Source organism: Chiloscyllium plagiosum, chromosome 22 (assembly GCF_004010195.1).
Source record: "Chiloscyllium plagiosum isolate BGI_BamShark_2017 chromosome 22, ASM401019v2, whole genome shotgun sequence".
Classification (NCBI taxonomy): Eukaryota; Metazoa; Chordata; class Chondrichthyes; order Orectolobiformes; family Hemiscylliidae; genus Chiloscyllium; species Chiloscyllium plagiosum.
In genome coordinates, this window is record NC_057731.1 from 50,007,682 (window position 1) to 50,027,000 (window position 19,319).

The 19,319-nt window shown below is 43.2% G+C and overlaps 1 protein-coding gene across 2 annotated transcripts in view; it reads left to right on the plus strand.

The window, feature by feature from the left end:
- The window catches only part of slc25a28 (solute carrier family 25 member 28), a 183,024-nt gene that overhangs the window by 29,249 nt on the left and 134,456 nt on the right, over nucleotides 1-19,319 (plus strand). Inside the window, exons 3-4 of one of the 2 annotated variants that reach the window (XM_043713025.1) lie at nucleotides 13,089-13,190; nucleotides 19,251-19,288. In XM_043713025.1, the coding sequence (XP_043568960.1) occupies nucleotides 13,089-13,190; nucleotides 19,251-19,273 (125 nt within the window). In that variant the 3' untranslated portion in view covers nucleotides 19,274-19,288. Of the gene's footprint in view, nucleotides 1-13,088; nucleotides 13,191-19,250; nucleotides 19,289-19,319 lie in introns of those variants that run through there. The other variant, XM_043713024.1, reaches the window with a different exon arrangement.

Here is a 19,319-nt window from a genome sequence, read left to right on the forward strand (position 1 = left end):
CATGCTGCGGCTGTTATTCCTGGAGCGTCAGAAGCTGAGGGGTGGCCTTATAGAGGTTTACACAATCATGAAGGGCATGGATAGGATAAATAGTCAGTCTTTTCCATGGGGTGGGGGAGACCAGAACTAGAGGGTATAGGTTTAGGATGAGAGGGGAAAGATATAAAAGAGACCTAAGGGGCAACTTTTTTTCACGCAGAGGGTGGTCCGTCCTGTATATCTGTATGACTCCATGCTCGGTAACAGTGTGGAAAATTTCATTTGAGCCAGTGCCAATGCACAGAATCATAGTCACAGCATAGAAGGAGGCAATTTGGCCCGTTGTACTTGTGGAGGCTCACTGCAAAAGCAACTCATCTATTCCCATTTCATTCTACATTGTTGGTAGTCAAGTCAAAATCTAATGGACTAACAATCACGAAAAACATAAGTTCATATGCCACTTTGAGAGTTTGAACTAGTTCGAAACTGGAAAAAGTGCTGCTATCTATTAAATTGGCCATGAAGTTGTCAGATTAATATAAAACTAACTGTAGTTCTGAATAGGTTGATTACAAAATATCTAAAGATGCAACTGGTTTACTAATATCCTTTGGGGAAAGAAAACTGTTGTTCTTCGAGATGTGATTTGATTTGATTTGATTTGATTTATTGTAGTCATGTGTACCTAAGTACAGTGAAAAGCTTTGTTTGTGAGAAGAACAGGCAGATCATAGTAAGCAAAGATGTACAGATCATAGGGTGCTCATTTATTCCTACTCTTATAAACTTTTACCAAATCCCTGCCATTTTTCACCTACAAATGCTTTTGAATCCAATTCCTTTCTGAAAGCCAGTGTTGAATCTGCCTCCGCCTCCATTGCCTTTTCTGACAATGCATTCCAGGCTCTAACCACATACTGCGTTTTTTTAAAAATGATTTTTTCATGCTATCTCAGTGGTTGTTTATCAAACATTTTAACTCACATCTTGAGAATTTATTTGAAAAGAAACCTGTAGGGCAATTTCCACATGGAATTAGTGATGTATGCAAGTGGGTGGCCATTAGTGATGGAAATCAAGTAGGTCTATTGAGTCACAAACACCACTGATCTTCACCAGTTTGAATGGTTCCAAATCCAATTCCATGTCAGGATTAAAGATCAATCTGTCAGCTTCGTTATTGGGTCTGTTGAGTACGTCTTTTTTTCTCATTTGTGAATGGGATGTGGGTGTAACTGGCAAGGGCAACATTTGTTGACTAGCCCCAATTGCCCTTGAACTGACTGGTTTTCTTGCCATTTCAGAGGGCAGCTAAGAGTCGACCTTCTAGCTGCAGGTTTGGAGTCACTTGTAGACCAGAGCAGTTGAGAATGAAATATTTCCTTCCCTAAACACTTTAGTGAACCAAACATCTTTACCTGACAATCAACAGAGTTATCATTGGGCCAGCTATTAACTCCTGCTTTTCTTGAATTCAAATCTCACTGTCTGTCATCAGGATTGATGATGATTGGTTAACACACAGCAGGCAGAGTTGTAATTAATGTCAACAGAAGTGAATATCTAAACACTGCTGAAATATTACAAGACTTTCTGATTCAACCACTCTTTTAGGAAGCCACTTCTGCACACCCATCACACTCGGGGGGGGGGGGGGGGAGGTATCCTCTTCTCTCCTCTTAGATTCAAGGTGAGAGGTAGAAGGCTATGATCCCTAGTTGTTGACCCTTTACTAATTAAATAGTGGTTTCCCATCCAGCCCCCTCAAGAACTTCCATACCTCTATCAGCTACCTACTTTTCAAAGAGATTAGCCCCAGCCTCATAAAAGGAGGCCATTTGATCCATCGTGTCTGTGTTGTAACTCTAAGCATTTTTACTTCGTGTCATACTCCTGTCTTTCCACTGCACATTCTTGTGTGCCTCTCTAATCTTTCCTCAAAGCTCAGACCACAGCAACCTCTCCCGCACCAAAAGCCCACATCTTGCTAAATTTCCTCTGCACCTTCATTAGACCAATCACCTCTTTCCCAAATTGTGGTCATCAGAACTACACATAGTACTCCAGCTGTGGCTTAACCAGCATTTTATACAGTTCCATCACTACCTCCTCGCACTGTATTCAATGACTTGCCTAATAAAGCAAATATTCCATTTGCCTAGCATTTGGCCCATCTCCCTCTAAACCCTTTCTATTCATGTATCCAGACAGATGCCTTTTAAATGTTGTAATTGTACCAGCCTCCACCACTTCCTCTGGCAGCTCATTCCAAACATACACCATTCTGTGTGAAACAATTGCCCCTTAGATCCTTTTTATATCTTTCAACCTCTTACCTTAAACCTATGCCCTCTAGTTTTGTACTCCACCACCCCAGGCAAAAGACCTTGCCTATTTACCTACCCATGCCTTTCATTATTTTACAACCACATTTTATAAGGTCACCCCCCCCCCCCCCCAGCCATTCAGCCTCTTCCTATAGCTCAAACCCTCCAAACCTGGCAACATCCTTTCCTGAACTCTTTCAAGTTTCACAACATCCTTCCGATTGGAGGGAGACCAGGATTGAACGCAATACTCCAAAAGTGGCCAAACCAAAGTCCTATACAGCCGCAACATCATGTCTCAACTCCTATGCTCAGTGAACTGACCAATAAGGGCAAGCATACCAAACATCACCTTCACTATCCTATCCATATGCAACTCCACTTTCAAGGAACTATGAACCTGCATTCTCTTTCTTCAACAATACTCCCCAGGACCTTACCATTCAGTTAATAAGTCCTGTCCTGATTTGCCTTTCCAAAATGCAGCACTTCACGTTTATCTAAATTAAACTCCATCTGCCACTCTTCGGCCCATTGGCCCATCTGATCAAGATCCTGTTATACTCTGAGATAACCTTCTCCACTGTCCACTACACCTCTGACTTTAGTGTCATTTGCAAACCTACAAACCATACATCTGGTGTTCACATCCAAATCACATATAAATGACAGAAAGCAGAGAATCCAGCACTGATCCTTGTGACACACTGATGGTCACAGGCCTCCAGTGTGAAAAGCAACCCTCCACCACCACCCTCTGTGTTCTACCTTCAAGCCAGTTCTCCCTGTATTCAATGTGATCTAATCTTGCTAACCAGTCTACCATGAGAAACCTTGTCGAACGCCTTACTGAAGTCCATATAGGTCACATCCACTGCTCTGCCCGCAACAATCCTCTTTGTTACTTCTTCAAAAAACTCAATCAAGACAGTGAGATACAACTCTCCACTCATAAAGTCATGTTGACTACCCCTGATCGGTTCTTGCCTTTCCAAATACATGTAAATCCTGTCCCAGTATCAGGCTCACCGGTCTATCGTTTTCCTGCTTTTCCTTACTGCCTTTCTTAAATAGAAGCTCAATGTTAGCCAACCTCCAGTCTTCCTGCACCTCACTTGTGACTATTGATGATACAAATATCTCAGCAAGGGGCCCAGCAATCACTTCCCTAGCTTCCCACAGAATTCTAGGGTACACCAGTTCAGGTCCTGAGGTTTTACCTATCTTTGTGTTTTAAGATATCCAGCACCTCCTTCTCTGTCATATGGACATCTTTTTCAAGATTTCACTATTTATTTCCCCACATTCTATTGTGGATACACACAGCTCTCTGATCTTCAACTATCCTTTCCCAGGGTTCAACCATTTGTGTGTAATCCCTTGTTAGACATTAGTAAATACATTACCTCATACTTATCCAGGTTCAATTGTTAGACATTAGTAAATACATTACCTCACACTAATCCTGTTTCTTGCATTCCTATGTTATAATTTGACTTGAACCTATATCCTATAGGACGTTAACTGTGGTTCTGCATTACTAGACCAGTGACATTACTGCTACGCCACCACCTCCTTAACATATAAGTGAGTTAGAGTTAAATCTCAGATTGAGATTCAAAATGCTGGAATGTTTAGAGAACAAGGAAGTAAAACTATCCTGTAGAATAGAGTGCTGTTTACTATCAGGAGGTAACTGCGCCTGTTTTCTGAAAGAGCTATTTCCGACTTGACATCCCAATTTGACCTAGCCCCGTTTGCCAGCATTTGAGCAATATCCCTCTAAACCCTTCCTGTTCATATACCCATCCAGATGCCTTATAAATGTTGTAATTGTACCTGATTCCACCATTTCCTCTGGTAGCTCGTTCCATACATGCACCATCCTCTGCATGAAGAATTTACCCCTCACATCCTTTTTAAAACTTTTCCCTCTCACTTAAACCTATGCCCTCTAATTTTGGACTCCACCACCCTAGCAAAAAGACTTTAGCTATTTACCCTTTCCATGCGCCTCATAATTTTATAAACCTCTACAAGGTCACCCCATAACCTCAGAAGCTCCAGAGAAAAAAGCCTCAGCCTCTTCAGCCTCACTTTATAGTTCAAACCCTCCAGTCACAGTAACATCCTTCCTACAGAAGGACAACCAGAATTGTATGCGGTACTCTAAAGGTGACCTCACCAATGTCCTGCACAGCTGCAACATGAAGTCCCAGCTCTTATACTCCATGTTCTGACCAATGAAAGCAAGTGTTCCAAATGCATTCTTCACCATCCTATCTTCCTGGAGATTAGAGTAGAGAGTGTGGTTCTGGAAAAGCACAGCAGGTCAGGCAGGATCCGAGGAGCAGGAGGATCGATGTTTCTGGCAAAAGCCCTTCATCAGGATGGGCTTTTGCCTGAAAGTTTGATTTTCCTGCTCCTTGGATGCTGCCTGACCTGCTGTGCTTTTCTAGTACCACACTCTCGACAGGCATTATTTGCAGTCCAAAAGGTCTATGCCCATTTTGACAATGCGACAGGGCATCAAATTAATGCAAGCACTACTATCTTTAAATTATAGCTGAACAATTTACAAGCTGGTGCATATACGTAATAGATAATTAAAATACCTGAGGCAAAACTCCAATCGTAAATGGATTATTCTATGTATTGTTAAGTGTAGCTTAAACCAATTAACAGAAGAATGTGCATTGAGATGACATGAACTTTGAATAAAACATGTCCTGGATACCAGTTTACCCACATCTCTCTCATAGCACTGCAAATGGTCAGCACTGAACCTGAACCTGAATGTTTCAGCATAGCTTGTCAACAATTGATCTTGCCCCAAAGTCTAGTCAGGGCATGGAGTAGTGAGCTTTGCTTTATTATTTTTATTTTTGTCTTTCCCGATCAAAGGTTTAAATTGGCTCATCATCCAATTCAATCCCCTGCTCATGCTTTCTCCCCATACCTATTGATGCCTTTAGCCCTAAGAACTATATCTAACTCCTTCTTGAAAACAATCAGTGTTTTGGCCTCAACTGCTTTCCATGGCAGAGTGTTTTCCTGGTTCACACTCTCCTTAGACTGTGACCCCCATGTTCTGGAATCCCTGGTTATTGGGAACGTCCGATGTTTCCCCAGTCTCAGCCTGTTGGAATTTTATATGTTGGAATGAGACCCTCCCTCAATCTTCTCAACTCCAGTGATATAGTGCTGAACTGATCCAGTTCATACAGCACTCCTGCCATCCCAGGAATCAACTTGGTAAACCTTTGTTGTACTTCCTCCAAAATGAGAAAATTCCTCCCTCAGATAAGGAAACCAAAACTGCACACAGTACTCCAAGTGTGGTCTCACCAAGACCCTGTATATTTGCAGCAAGACATCCCTTCTCCTGTATTCAAATTCTGTTGCTATGAAAGCCAACACATCATTTGCCAACTTCACTGCCAGCTACATTTGTACGCTTACTAGTGCACAAGGACACCCAGCTCTCATTGTACCTCCCCCTTTTCCGACGTCTTGCCATTTAGATAATAATGTGCCTTCCTGTTTAAAATACTTAAGCAGATAACCTCATTATACTTCCATTTGTCATGCATTTGCCCACTCAATCTGTCCAAATCACTGAAGTATCTGTGCACCCTTTTCATAGTTCACCCCCTTCACCCCACCCCCACACTGAAGTTTAAAGAAACCATGATACTGGGGAATAACCTGACCAATATTTATTCCCCAACCAATATCACACAAACAGGATAGCTAGTCATTTTCACACTGCTTATGCAGTACCATTCCGATGAAGAGTTACTGGACTCAAAATGTTAACTCTGCTTTCTTCCCACAGGTGCTGCCTGGCTTACTTAGTTTTTAGATTAGATTACCTACAGTGTGGAAACAGGCCCTTTGGCCCAACAAGTCCACACCAGACCTCTGAAAGAGTAACCCACCCAGACCCATTTCCCCTCTGACTAATGCACCTGGCACTATGGGTGATTTAGCATGGCCAATTCATCTGACCTGCACATCTTTGGAGTGTGGGAGGAAACCCATGCAGAAACGGGGAGAATGTGCAAACTCCATGCAGACAGTCGCCCAAAGCTGGAATCCCTGGTGCTGTGAGGCAGCAGTGCTAACCACTGAGACACTGTGCCACCGCTCCAGCAATTTCTTTTTCTGTTTCAGATGGCCAGCAACCGCAGTTCTTTGTTTTATTATCACAGTGCTCGTTGTCGGACCTTGCTGTGTGTCAATTGACTGCCTTGTATACTCAATTGCAACAGTACTTACACTTCAGGTGTACTTCATTGGTTACGCTGGGTGAGAGGGGATGAAAATTCAATTGCTGTCTAAGAACCTCCCAATGCAGTTTTCAGGCAGAAAAAGGGAGGAACCCACCCTGCTTCAGTGTGGGAGGCCACTATCTTGATGCTTCTAATGTGCACAATATGTGCCACCAATTTGTCTCCTTAAAGGGATATTTCCTTTGTGACCTGAAATGAAGTCAGTTCCACCTTCAAATGAGAAGCGAGTCAAATATTTCCCACCTGCCTCCTCTCTCCACACTCTCCCCGTCTCTGTCAAAAGGCACCAACAAAGACTGTGCTACCTTTCCACTGATGCCAAGAACCCTCTTAATTCTTGTGAGTAGTCACCGTGGGTGAGTTTGCAGTGAGAGTCAGCATGTGAGATATTTAAAGTAAAAGTGATGCTCTGAAGTAGCTCAGCCAGAAATGGACAATGTATGTGATGATGCTGTCACCTTGAGAGGTTATTTTGTCCTGGATGTAAGGCAGAGGTAGCAAGCTGTCTCTAAAAAAGTAAACAACTTGTGAGGCCTTGGGGACTTTTTAAAAAGTTGGATCAATGGAAGCAACCTGGGTGTGGCCAGCTCTCACAGACCAGGCTTTCCAGATTTTTTAGTTTTTGGGTTTCGTTTTAAGCCGAAGCCTTTGGGGTCTCAAAAGAGTTGGAAGCTTCAGTGAATGTCTCCTAACTGCTACTTTCTCTGAATTTTTTATCAGTTTTTTTTCCTGGATTGGAGAACTGCATGTGAGTATGAATTTGCCTTTTTGCCAAGGGGTGTGTTTTTGGGATGTTACTATATTGGAACAATTAATTAGTGGTGGGTACTGTATCTATTATTCTAAATTCCTCTTTCTTTTGTTTGTATTCTAACTCTTGTGTTTAAATAAATTGTGTTTTGTTTAATGTTGAGTAGTTTGACCAGTTGCATTGCATCTGGAACACAGCACTTCACGTCTACCTTTAAAATAAGAAAAGTTAGGCTATCTTCTTAAAATATGTTGAGGGGGTTTGGTCTGGTCTGGTCCATACCATGTCTCTGTGACTTCATTGTGATGTTGCAACACTACCCCAGTGGATTTGTGCACAGGCAGTTTATTCTTGGTCCTTGACTTTACCATTCTGTGCTGTTGTACTGGAATTCCTCGCCTAAATCTCGCTCTTCAGTCATATTAGGTCTACAGTACACAAATGGATTGTCTCATTTCCTGACCTACAACAGTGATTACACTTGCAAAGTATTTTATTGTATGTAAAGCACTATGGCATGTCCTGAGATTATGAAAAGCACTGTATTCATTTAAATCTTTCTTTCTTTGCAACCTTTCTCCTTTGTTGAGTCTTTTGCTTGCCTGCCCTAATATCTCCTTACGGAAGTAAAATATTGCGGATTCTGGAAATCTAAACTAAATGTAGAAACTCAGAATCTGTGAAAAGAGAGAGAAACCGTATTAATGTTTCAAACCCTATATGACTCACCTTTACAACCCCAGCATTTTCTATTTACTAAAGTCTCCTTACAAACCTGAGTGTCCATTTTTGTCACATTACACTCCGAAAGAATACTTTGGGATTTTTTCCATTTTTGTTAAGGGTACTATACAAATGCAAGTTATTGAACTGTTATTGCCAGACCATGTATCTAGCCTGCCAGTGTAAAAGGGACAGGGGCAGCTGGATTGCAATGAGTAGAGTCCTACAATGCATTATGAGGAGCACAGATAGTGAGATGTTTTCCCCAATATTAGAGGGCCCAATAACCAGGGGGTACAGTTTTAAGGTAAGGTGATTTGAGGAAATACCCAGACGGGTGATATGTATCTGGAAGTCACTGCATAAAAAAACTAGTGGAGACAGAAACTCTCCAGACCTTTCAGAAGTATTTAAATGAATGCTTGAAATGTCATAGTGCACAGGCTACATTGGAATATAGTATTAGGATAAATGTATAGATACAATGGGCCGAAGGACCTTTCCTCCGTGCTGTAAAATCTCTATAACTCTAATATAAAGAGGGTGCTAGGAAGACCTTACCTGAATTTTTATTTGTGTACGACTGCTATTTTTGACACTTTGCTAGCCCTACCCTCAATACGTCAAAACCAACAGAGAAGCAGCTTTTTTTATACAAACCGCGCTGGGTACACTGTGACCATGGACATCTTTTTGCGAGGCAGTAGCTAGCTTTGTATATCCCATCTCTGCACACTGTTAGCAGGGGCCTAATGAAGTGATTGATCTGTTTGTAATCTCATTAACAGACTATTCTTTTCAAGGTCCTTGTTTGCTCAGGCTCTCTCCTGCTTGTACTGAGATACATTGCACACACAGGGCTGATTGGAAAGAAGTTGCCTTTCTGTCTTAAAGTGAGCAATTAATTCAGTAAAATTTTGCAAAAAAACCATCAAGCAGATATGAATTTGCCTCTTCTTCCTCTGAAATAATTGGCCGCTTTTGACTTCATGAAGAAAATGGAAGGATTTGAGACTGAGCCACCTATAGTTTAGTGGGTATCTGTAGGTAGAAAGCTAACGGTGGGGGGTGGAGGGGTGCAGTAGGGTGTGGAGGAGGCGGGATAGTCTCTGCACCTGTTTAAACAAACTCGGGGGAAAGAAGAGACGGCTTTGTATTCTGCAGCCGCACTGTACAAAAAAGTATATGTTAGACTTCAAGTCCAGCAGGAGCTCAGCACAAAACTACATCTTGAAGTCGATTATTTGTGTTTCTCTAGAAGAGTTTTTGTGGGGTCTACTAGATCCACAAAGCCACGAGCCAAGAAAAGCACACCCAGCCTGGCCACCCCCATCGAGCAATGTTTAGGGCAGATGAGAGTCAATATTACTTCCTTGTGAAAATGACATGCTTTCAATTTATTTACACTGAGGAGAGTACATGTCTAATAGGCACTTTTCTGTACTCGACAGTGAAAGACAAGAGTAATAGCCATTGCGCTGTGCAGCTGTTGGTCGGTGTTCCTCACCGTTTGCTTGACGTTGAATGATTTTTGCTGAACAATGTTTGATTACCTTTGGGGAGACAGTATCGCGCTTTGTGGCCCTGTGCTGCTGATATCGGGATATGTCAATGGGGCAGAGCGGCTCCAAACAGGAAGAGTTTTCCCCCTCCAACCCCCAACCTCAAATCACAGCCCTCGACTCCCACTCCCTCCTTTGCCCTCACCAGCCTTCACCTGACCACACCTGGCTGTGGGTGGTAATGCTGAGTGGCTGCCATTGTGGGAGCAAGTTGGCTTCACCACCTGAAAGGGAAAATGTGACTCGGGCTGAGCCCAACTCACACTGCTTGCCCAGCCAAATCCCATCCCCACATCGTTGGTGGTCCCTTTGAGGAGAGGCTCAAGGCATGAGTTGCCCAGGCTCTTCCTAACCAAGCGGAATGTGCGGTTGGAAGAAATAGAGCAAAAATGAAGAAATTGATTTACAGCGCCACACACACCCACCTCAGCTTAGCTCTCCTCAGTTCTCAGAGAATCCACTTGATGTGTCTCATACCACAAAATGCTGCAGTGTCTTTACCTTAGGAAAATATTTTTTGAATGTTATACTCGCTGTACCTTGCTCTGGTTGTGCATTTTTCTTTTGTGTGACTTGCAGCAATTTATAGGTCTGGAAATCGATGGGGCTGGCCCTTTCTTTTAAGCTAGCAACTGATCCTCCATTACAAACACAGAATGCTGGAGAAACTCAGCAGGTCTGGTGGCATCCAAGAGAAATAGAGTTAACGTCTTGAGTTGGGAGTGACTCTTCTTCAGAACTGGACAGGAGATGTTAACTGTGTTTCTCTCTGCACAGATGCTGCCAGGCCTTGCTTAATTTCTCTAGTATTCTCTATGTTTGTTTGAGATTTCCAGCATCTCCAGTATTTTACCTTTAATCTTCCATTACAGCAATCGGGAAACAAATGCTCATTCTATGCTGTGTTGGCTTCAGGGCCCACTCCCGCAAGTTGCCTTAGCTCCTTTGTACATTTTAATAAGAAGTTGAACTCCCACTCTGTAATATTGGATTGCCTTCTGCAGCCAGTGCTGTTACTGCCTTGGCTTGCAGCTGCCCTTCGGTCTTCATTCTAGGCTTACCCGAAAGCTGCTGAAGCAATGGTTCAATTTTTCAGTCTCCTCTTCAGCACACAGGGGGAACCTTATTCAGTTTCTTTGGGTCAGTGGTCCAATAATGACAAAGCTGTGGCTCCATATCATGAGCATCTGTGTGGACTAAGCACGACCTGAGTGCGCACAATATCTCAGCCATTTTGTTGTCAGTAGCTTGGTTTCAGTAGCAACCTGTGTTCATAGCTCACCTGCGCTTTTGCTTTAGACTCTGGTTAGGACACCTCCATTCGAAAGTGTTGAAGATGCTGCCAATTAGATGAGAATCCTTTTAAAAATATTTGAATGGACGCTTTTAGAATCACAAAATCCCTACTGTGTGGATGCAGGCCATTTGGCCCATCAAGTTTGAACCAACCCGAAGACTGCCCACCGAGACCCACTATCCTATCCCTGTAACCCCGTGTTTCCTGTGGTCAATCCACCCAACCTGCACATCTTTGGACTGTGAAAGGAAACCGGAGCACATGGAGGAAACCCAGGCAGACATAGCGCGAAAGTGCAAACTCTACACCGACAGGGTGGATTTGAACCTCTGCGGAAAAAGTTATCCCTCAGATCCTTTTTAAACTTTTCTCTTCTCGCCCTAAACCTGTCCCTCTAGTTTTGGACTCCCCCATCTTAGGGTAAAGACCTTGACTATTCACCCTATCCATGCCTCTCATGATTTTATACATCTCTGTAAGGTCACCCCCTCAGCCTCCAATGCTCCAGGGAAGAAAGCCTCAGCCCATCCAGCCTCTTCCTATAGCTGAAACCCTTCAACCCTGACAACATTGTAAATCTTTTATGCACCTTTTCAGGTTTAACAAGGTATAGAAGGGCAAATAGAATTTCATGCTAGCACGTGGGACTAGGTCGGATTGGGATGACTGGTCAGTATGGACGGGTTGGAGTAAAGAATCTTTTTCCAGGCTCTATGACTCTATGAATCTATAAATCAGAATGATGCATTGCTTGCAGAGGAACTTGCAAGTTGATGGTGGTCCAATTCTACCTGCCCCTCCGTTTGAATCTCCGAGTTCCATGCAAGGCAGTGGATCAGTATTCCAAAAATGGCCTTACTAATATCCTGTACACAGCTGTAATGTGATATCCCAACTCCTATACTCAATGTTATGACCAATGAAGGCAAGTGTGCCAAACACCTTCCTCACCATCCTGCCTGCCTGTAACTCCACTTTCAAGGAACTATGCACCTGCACCCCTAGGTTTCTTTGTTCAGGCAACACTCCCCAGAGCCCTACCATTGACTGTATAAGTCCTGCCCTGGTTTGCCTTACCAAAATTCAACACCTCACATTAATCTAAATTAAACTCCTTCTGCCACTCATCTGCCCATTGTCTCATCTGATCATGGTCCTGTTGTATTTGGAGATAATCTTTTTCACTATCCACTACATCACCAATTTTGGAATGATCTGCAGCTAACCAGCCATACATCCTATGTACACATTCAAATCATTATATTGCTATTCCTTCCCTGTTGCTATGTTAAAATCTTGAAACTTCCTTTCTAACAGCACTGTCAATATACCTACACCACAGGGACAGCAGCAGTCAATGAATACTCAACTCCACCTTCTCAAGGGCAACTAGAGATGGGCAATAACAGCTGGCCCAGTGGTGATGCCCATATCCCATGAAAGTAATAAAATAAAATAGGGGTCCCTGACAGAGAGAGAGAGAGAGGTGCTCCTGCTTTAATAGGGGTCTTTGACAAAGAGAGAGGGAGAGAGAATGAGAATGTATGGCAAAAAGTCGTCTTAATTTCACCTTAACTTTAAGACTGCACCTTCTCATTCTTGATATCCCCCAGTTTCAGGGACATGGCAAAATTATGGTACTTGATTTTGTTAAATCCATGATGGGAGGAACACTTTGTATGTAAACACACTATTCCATTTGTTTCACAATTAGTATAAAAACGTTCATCCAATCATCAAAATAATAAAAAAAAAGAGCTGCGGATGCTGGAGATCAGAAACAAAAACCAAAATAGTTGGAGAAACTCAACAGGTCTGGCAGCATCTGTGGAGAGAAAGCAGAGTTAACATTTCATACCTAGTGATCCATTTTCAGAATCAAAACGGTCAATTGATTCCCTTTTATCCTACAATCCAGAATAAAAGGGAATTTCACCATTTCCTTTAATTCACTTCAAAATAATCCACTTGCTGTAACAAAAAACTTATTCTTAAAACAAGTGGCAAACACTGGTTAACATCAAACCTATAATCCAGAATTATAACTATATCCCCATAACTTCAAACAGATACGTTCACGTGACACTAACTCTCCAGGGTGGTACAGTTGGTGAAGGGTCTGAAAAAAAATAATTTGATGATTTCTCATAGTCCACAGATATCTTGTTGATGAAATTGAATTGCTGACAAGCCATAAGCCGATGGATGATCTTCAGTTCAGGTCGAAATCAAGCTGGATCCTTGTCTTTGAAGGTGATGACAGTTTATATTTTCAGGGTTTGTAAGTTAGTCAAAAATGCTGATATTTGAAAACTTTATCAGTTTCCCAAAAACTTCTATTGATAGAGGGAAAGAAATAGACTTGCAGCTTCCGAGGTTTCCTTCCTTACTGACCACCTAATTCTTTGAAAACAAAAATCAAGTCCAATAAACATTGCTGGACTCGCATAATTTTTTCTACAGCTTGGTTTTCCGCTAGTTAGGGGCCATAAACCCCATCTCTTATCTCCCTAAAAGATTTGCTTGCCTTTTTCTCCAAAGTCATTTATCTTTCTGTTTAAATTATCACACGCATTAAGCTGTTGACCTCACTTTTCAAGAAACCATATGATTAACATTCTTTTCAATCCAGAAAATGTCCAAGCATTTCCATATCTTCTAGTTTTTAGCATAAAAATAAAATCATGATCTTCTGTGGGCTGTGTCCCAACTGTTGGCATGATTGGAAGAAAGACCATTTTAGGCAATGTTTGTGTTTTATCCTTCTGGCAATACACAGGAAAGGAGGTTAGGAACCAACTACATCTCTGGTGTTAGTGTGTTAGTGTTTGAGAGAGCAGGCATGCTAGGTTGTTAGTATTCTAGCTTGTGGTTCCATTGTGATAGAGTGTACTGAGATTGAACCATCAGACATTGTTGCATGTGCAGGTAAAAGGAATAAAATCTTTCTGATTGTTGAAAACAGCTCATTAGCAAAGATGCTTTTGAGGGAAACTGGACAGACTCCTTTCTCTATAGTCCCAGATTAATGAGTTCGACACATGCTGCGATCTTGAATGTTTCTTCCTGCGACTCCTTGCCCACATTTTCAACCAAGACATCTGCCCACCTACCGAGGATCCCTTCTCCCGCCTTCAACATGCACCAATAATCTGGACACCCCATGCCGGCCTGTTATCCGGCCTTGACCTCTTCATTTCAAACTGCCGCCGTGACATTGACCGCCTCAACCACTCCAACCTCCCATCCTCACAACGCACAGCCCTCCACTCCAACCCCAACCTCACCATCAAACCCACACACACGAAAGGGAGCAGTAGTAGTGTGGCTCACCGATCTCTACACAGCTGAAGCTAGACACCAACTCACAGGCACCTCCTCCTACTGCCCCCTCGATCACGATCTCACCTCCCATCACCAAACCATCGTCTCCTAGACCATCTACAACCTCATCATCTCTGGGGATCTCCCATGCACAGCCTCCAACCTCATTGTCCTTGACCCTGCACTGCCTGATTCTACCTCCTTCCTAAGATTCAAAAACCTGGTCGACCCATTGTCTCAGCCTGCACCTGTTCTACCGAACTCATCTCTTCCTACCACGACACTGTCCTGTCCTCCTTAGTCCTACATTCATGACAGCATCTATGCCCTTCACCTCCTCAAACATTTTCATTTCACCGGCCCCCAATGCCTCATCTTCACTATAAACATCCAGTTGCTGTACACATCGATCCATCACGACAAAGCTCTCTGTTTCTTGCTCTCACGCCATCCCAACCAATACCCTTACACTGATACCCTCATCCACCTGGCTGAAGTGGTCCTCACACTCAACAACTTCTCCTTCCAATTCTCCCACTTCCTCCAAACTAAAGGGGTAGCCATGGGCACCCGTATGGGACCCAGCTATGCCTGACAGTTTTTCGGATATGTGGAACAGTCCAGCTTCCGCTGTTTCACTGGCACCACACCCCCACCTCTCCCTCCGCTACATCGATGACTGTATCAGTGCCGCCTCGTGCTCCCACGAAGAGGTTGAACAGTTCATCAACTTTACCAACACCTTCCACCCTGACCTCAAATTCACCTGGACCATCTCGGAAACCACCCTCACCTTCCCGGACCTCTCCATCACCATCTCTGGTGACTGACGAACCACAGATATATACTATAAGCCCACTAACTCCCAGAGCTACCTAGACTACACCCCCTCCCACCCTACCTCCTGTAAAAATGCCATCCCTTATTCCCCATTCCTCTGCCTTCGCCGCATCTGTTCCCAGGGTGACCAATTCCATCTCAGAAAGTTCCAGATGACCTCCTCCTTCTGTGATCACAACTTCCCTTCCCACATGGTTGACGATGCCCTCCACTTCACACATCACCACCCTTGAAGCCCAACCCTCTAACGCAACAAGGACAGAACCCACCTAGTCCTCACCTTCCACCCCACCAACCTCCTCATATAATGCATCATCCTCCGCCACTTCTGCCACCTCCAAACGGACCCCACCACCTAAAAGACCATTCCCTCTGCGGCTCCCTCATCAGGTCCACACCCCTACCAGCCCACACCCTACTCCTGGCATCTCTCCCTGCCACCACGGGAAGTGCAAAACCTGCACCCACACCACTTCCCTTACCTCCATCCAAGGCCCCAAGGGATCCTTCCACATCCATCAGAAATTTACCTGTATCTCTACTAATGAGATCTACTGCATCCATTGCACCTAGTGTGGTCTCCTCTACATCAGGATCTTGCAAATCATTTCAGAGAACATCTTTGGGACACCCACACCCACCAACCCCACTGCCCTGTGGCTGAGCACTTCAAGTCCCCCCCTCACTCCATCAAGGACATACAGGTCCTGGGCCTCTTCCACCACCAAACCATTATCATCTGATGCCTGGAGGAGGAACACCTCATATTCTGCCTTGGGACCTTGCAACCACACGGAATAAATGTGAATTTCAACAGCTTCCTCATTTCCACTCCCCCCACATTATCCCAGTCCCAAGCCTCCAACTCGGCACCGCCCTCCAGACCCATCCATCACTGTCCCTCTGACCTATAAGACCATAAGACATAGGAGCGGAAGTAAGGCCATTCAGCCCATCGAGTCCACTCCGCCATTCAATCATGGCTGATGGACATTTCAACTCCACTTATCCGCATTCTCCCCGTAGCCCTTAATTCCTTGTGACATCAAGAATTTATCAATTTCTGCCTTGAAGACATTTAACGTCCCAGCCTCCATTGCACTCTGTGGCAATGAATTCCACAGGCCCACCACTCTCTGGCTGAAGAAATGTCTTCGCATTTCTGTTCTGAATTTACCCCCTCTAATTCTAAGGCTGTGTCCACGGGTCTTAGTCTCCTCACCTAACGGAAACAATTTCCTAGCGTCCACCCTCTCCAAGCCATGTATTATCTTGTAAGTTTCTATTAGATCTCCCCTTAATCTTCTAAACTCCAATGAATACAATAAACTCCAATGAATACTTATCACCTCCCTCACCTTCATTCACCTATCACTTTCTAGAACATAGAACATTACAGCGCAGTACAGGCCCTTCGGCCCTCGATGTTGCGCCGACCTGTCATACCAATCTGAAGTCCATCTAACCTACACTATTCCATGTACGTCCATGTTCTCAGCTACCTTCCCCCCCACCCCTCCTCCATTTATCTCTCATCCCTGACCCACAAGCCTCATTCCTGATGATGGACTTATGACCGAAATGTCGACTCTCCTGCCCCTAGGATGCTGCCTGACCTGCTGTGCTTTTCCAGCACCGCACTCTCGACTCTGATCTCCAGCATCTGCAGCCCTCACTTTCTCCTGGACTCCTTTCAGTTCATTGCAGAACCAAGATTCTTCAAACAACTACTCAACTTCCAAGATCAGCACCACCTTAAAAGCCAGAATGTTTCACAACTACGCAGCATGGAGAAGTCATAAATTGATTGGTGTTTTGTTTTTACTTTTTCCACTTAATTTTCACTTCTAATTTGTATGTACGTGTTGGATTTTCTTTTTCTTTTCTTATATTTTGGTTGCTAATATACTCTTTCTTAACTGAAGCTTCAGTCCTGATGAAGGGTCTTTCCCCGAAACGTCGATTTTCCTGCTCCTTAGATGCTGCCTGACCTGCTGTGCTTTTCCAGCACTATTCTAATCTTAACTGAACAAAGTCTGGTTATATTGACTCACCTTAAAATATTTGGAATTGGGAAAAATATCCACAGGGGAAAGATCCTTTTGAAAAAATCTTCATGTGACTAACTAAGGGGGAAAGGTTATGTAAGTGGGGCAGGGACGGTGTTCATACATCTACCATGGGAATATGTGATGGTGCTGTCACTTTCAGAGGTTATTTTGTCCTTTCTCCTTTTGAAGAAAGGTTGTAAGGCGGCAGTAGTGAGCTGTCTCTAAGAAAGTAAACAATTGATAAGGCTTTGGAGACTTCTTTAAAGTTGGAACAATGGAAGCAGACTGGGTGTGGCCAGCTCTCTCAAACCAGGCTTCCTAGTCTTTTTTTAGTTTTTAGGTTTTTATTGGAGTCTCAAAAGAGTTGGGAGCTTCAGTGAATGTCTCCTAGCGGCTACTTTCTCTGAATTTTCTCTCAACGTTTTTTTCCTCCTTAATTGGAAAACTGCATGTGAGAATCTGTGTCTGAATTTGCCTTTTTGCCAAGGGGTATGTTTATGGGATGTTACCATATTGGAACAGTTAATTAGTAATGGGTACTGTATCTATTATCGGTTAAGTTTTCCAATACTTAAGTTATTCTAAGTTCCTCTTTCTTTAGTTTGTATTTTAACTGTAGTTTTTTTAATTAATTGTGTTTTGTTTAATGTCGAGTAGTTTGACCAGTTGCATTGCATCTGGAAATGCCATTTCACATCTACCTTTTAAAATAAGAAAAATTAGAGTCTGGACTACCTTCTTAAAATATTTTGAGGGGGTTTGGACTGGTGCTTAAGAAAGTATAATCGTTTGGGGTTCCCCATGTGAAATTGTAATGAAAATTGTCATGACTGTGACTCAAGGATTTTGCCCTTGAGTCGGATTTGAGCCTGTAATCTTATGATTTTGAGGGTAGAGTTTACCAACTGAGTCTCAGGCTGACATGCACTGTAAGTACGACTAGTCTGTGACCTAACTCTGCATAGAACAAAGTGAGGACTGCAGATGCTGGAGACCAGAGTTGAGACTGTGGTGCTGGAAAAGCACAACAGGTCAGGCAGCGTCCAAAGAGCAGGAGGATCGACATTTCGTGCATAAGCTGTTCCTTAGGAATGGCTCCGCATACTGCTTTCAGCCCACATTCCTGCAAAAGAAAACAATATTTTTTTTTAAAAAGTCTGTCTTAATTTGGGCTTTAAAATGTTCAGTTGAATGAGGTTCAGTGTGTGATGAAGCAGGGAAGTTTTCCCACTCTGACATTAAGGTTGGTTGAATGATTAAATTAAATGTATGTTGCTGTGGTCCAATGATAACAGCTGCTTGGAGACAGTTTTAATCTCTGTCCTGTTGATGTGGGTCAGCCTGAGGAAATACAGAAGGCCTGCATTTAATAAACCTGCAATCGATAATACTGCAATTGCAAATGCAAGCATTTGTTTTATTTTTCAATATGTTGGCTCCCAATGGTCTTTAAGACAGAGGCAGGGCTGAGGGAGTAAAATAGTTATCAATATAGAAAAGATGAGTTTCAATTTTCCGAGAGTCTTTTGGGTGGTTTTCTGCAGTGATGCCCATTTCTTTGCTTAGTGTTTTATCCAGACACTTGATACAGAGCTTATTGTCAGCGTCCTTGGCACTGCTTGGTCCCATCTGTAAACAATTTAGTCTTCTGAGGTTTCTTTTCAGATCTGTATGGTGACCACATGGATTATGGGCTGGCCTTAAGAATGCAAGGCTTGCAACAGGTGCATTTACACGTCGTATAGTGCCACTGTTCCAAGTATCTCTCACGTTGTAATTTGCCCACCTTGACTGATACCGTACGTAACAGTGGCCTATATGCAGTAGAAAATCCTAAAGTTCACTCACAGGGGTTTTGTCAAACATTTGACACAGAGCCACCTAAAGTATGAAAGATAAGTTATAAAGCACCCTTTGTAGAAAGAGAGATAGACAGTTTTAGAGAGGGAATTCAAGAGCTTATGGCATGTACCTGAAAGCAGAGCTTTCCAATAAAATTTAAAGATGCACAGAATAGAAGGGCAGATATAAACAGGAGTGTCAGATGCCTTGTTTTCAGATAAACTGCTTAATTTGAATTGTTTATTGATTTTCCCAGACCTGGATGCAAGGGTGAAATAGCATCGGTAACACCAATGCTAGACATGAGACTCTGCTAAGCGAGAGA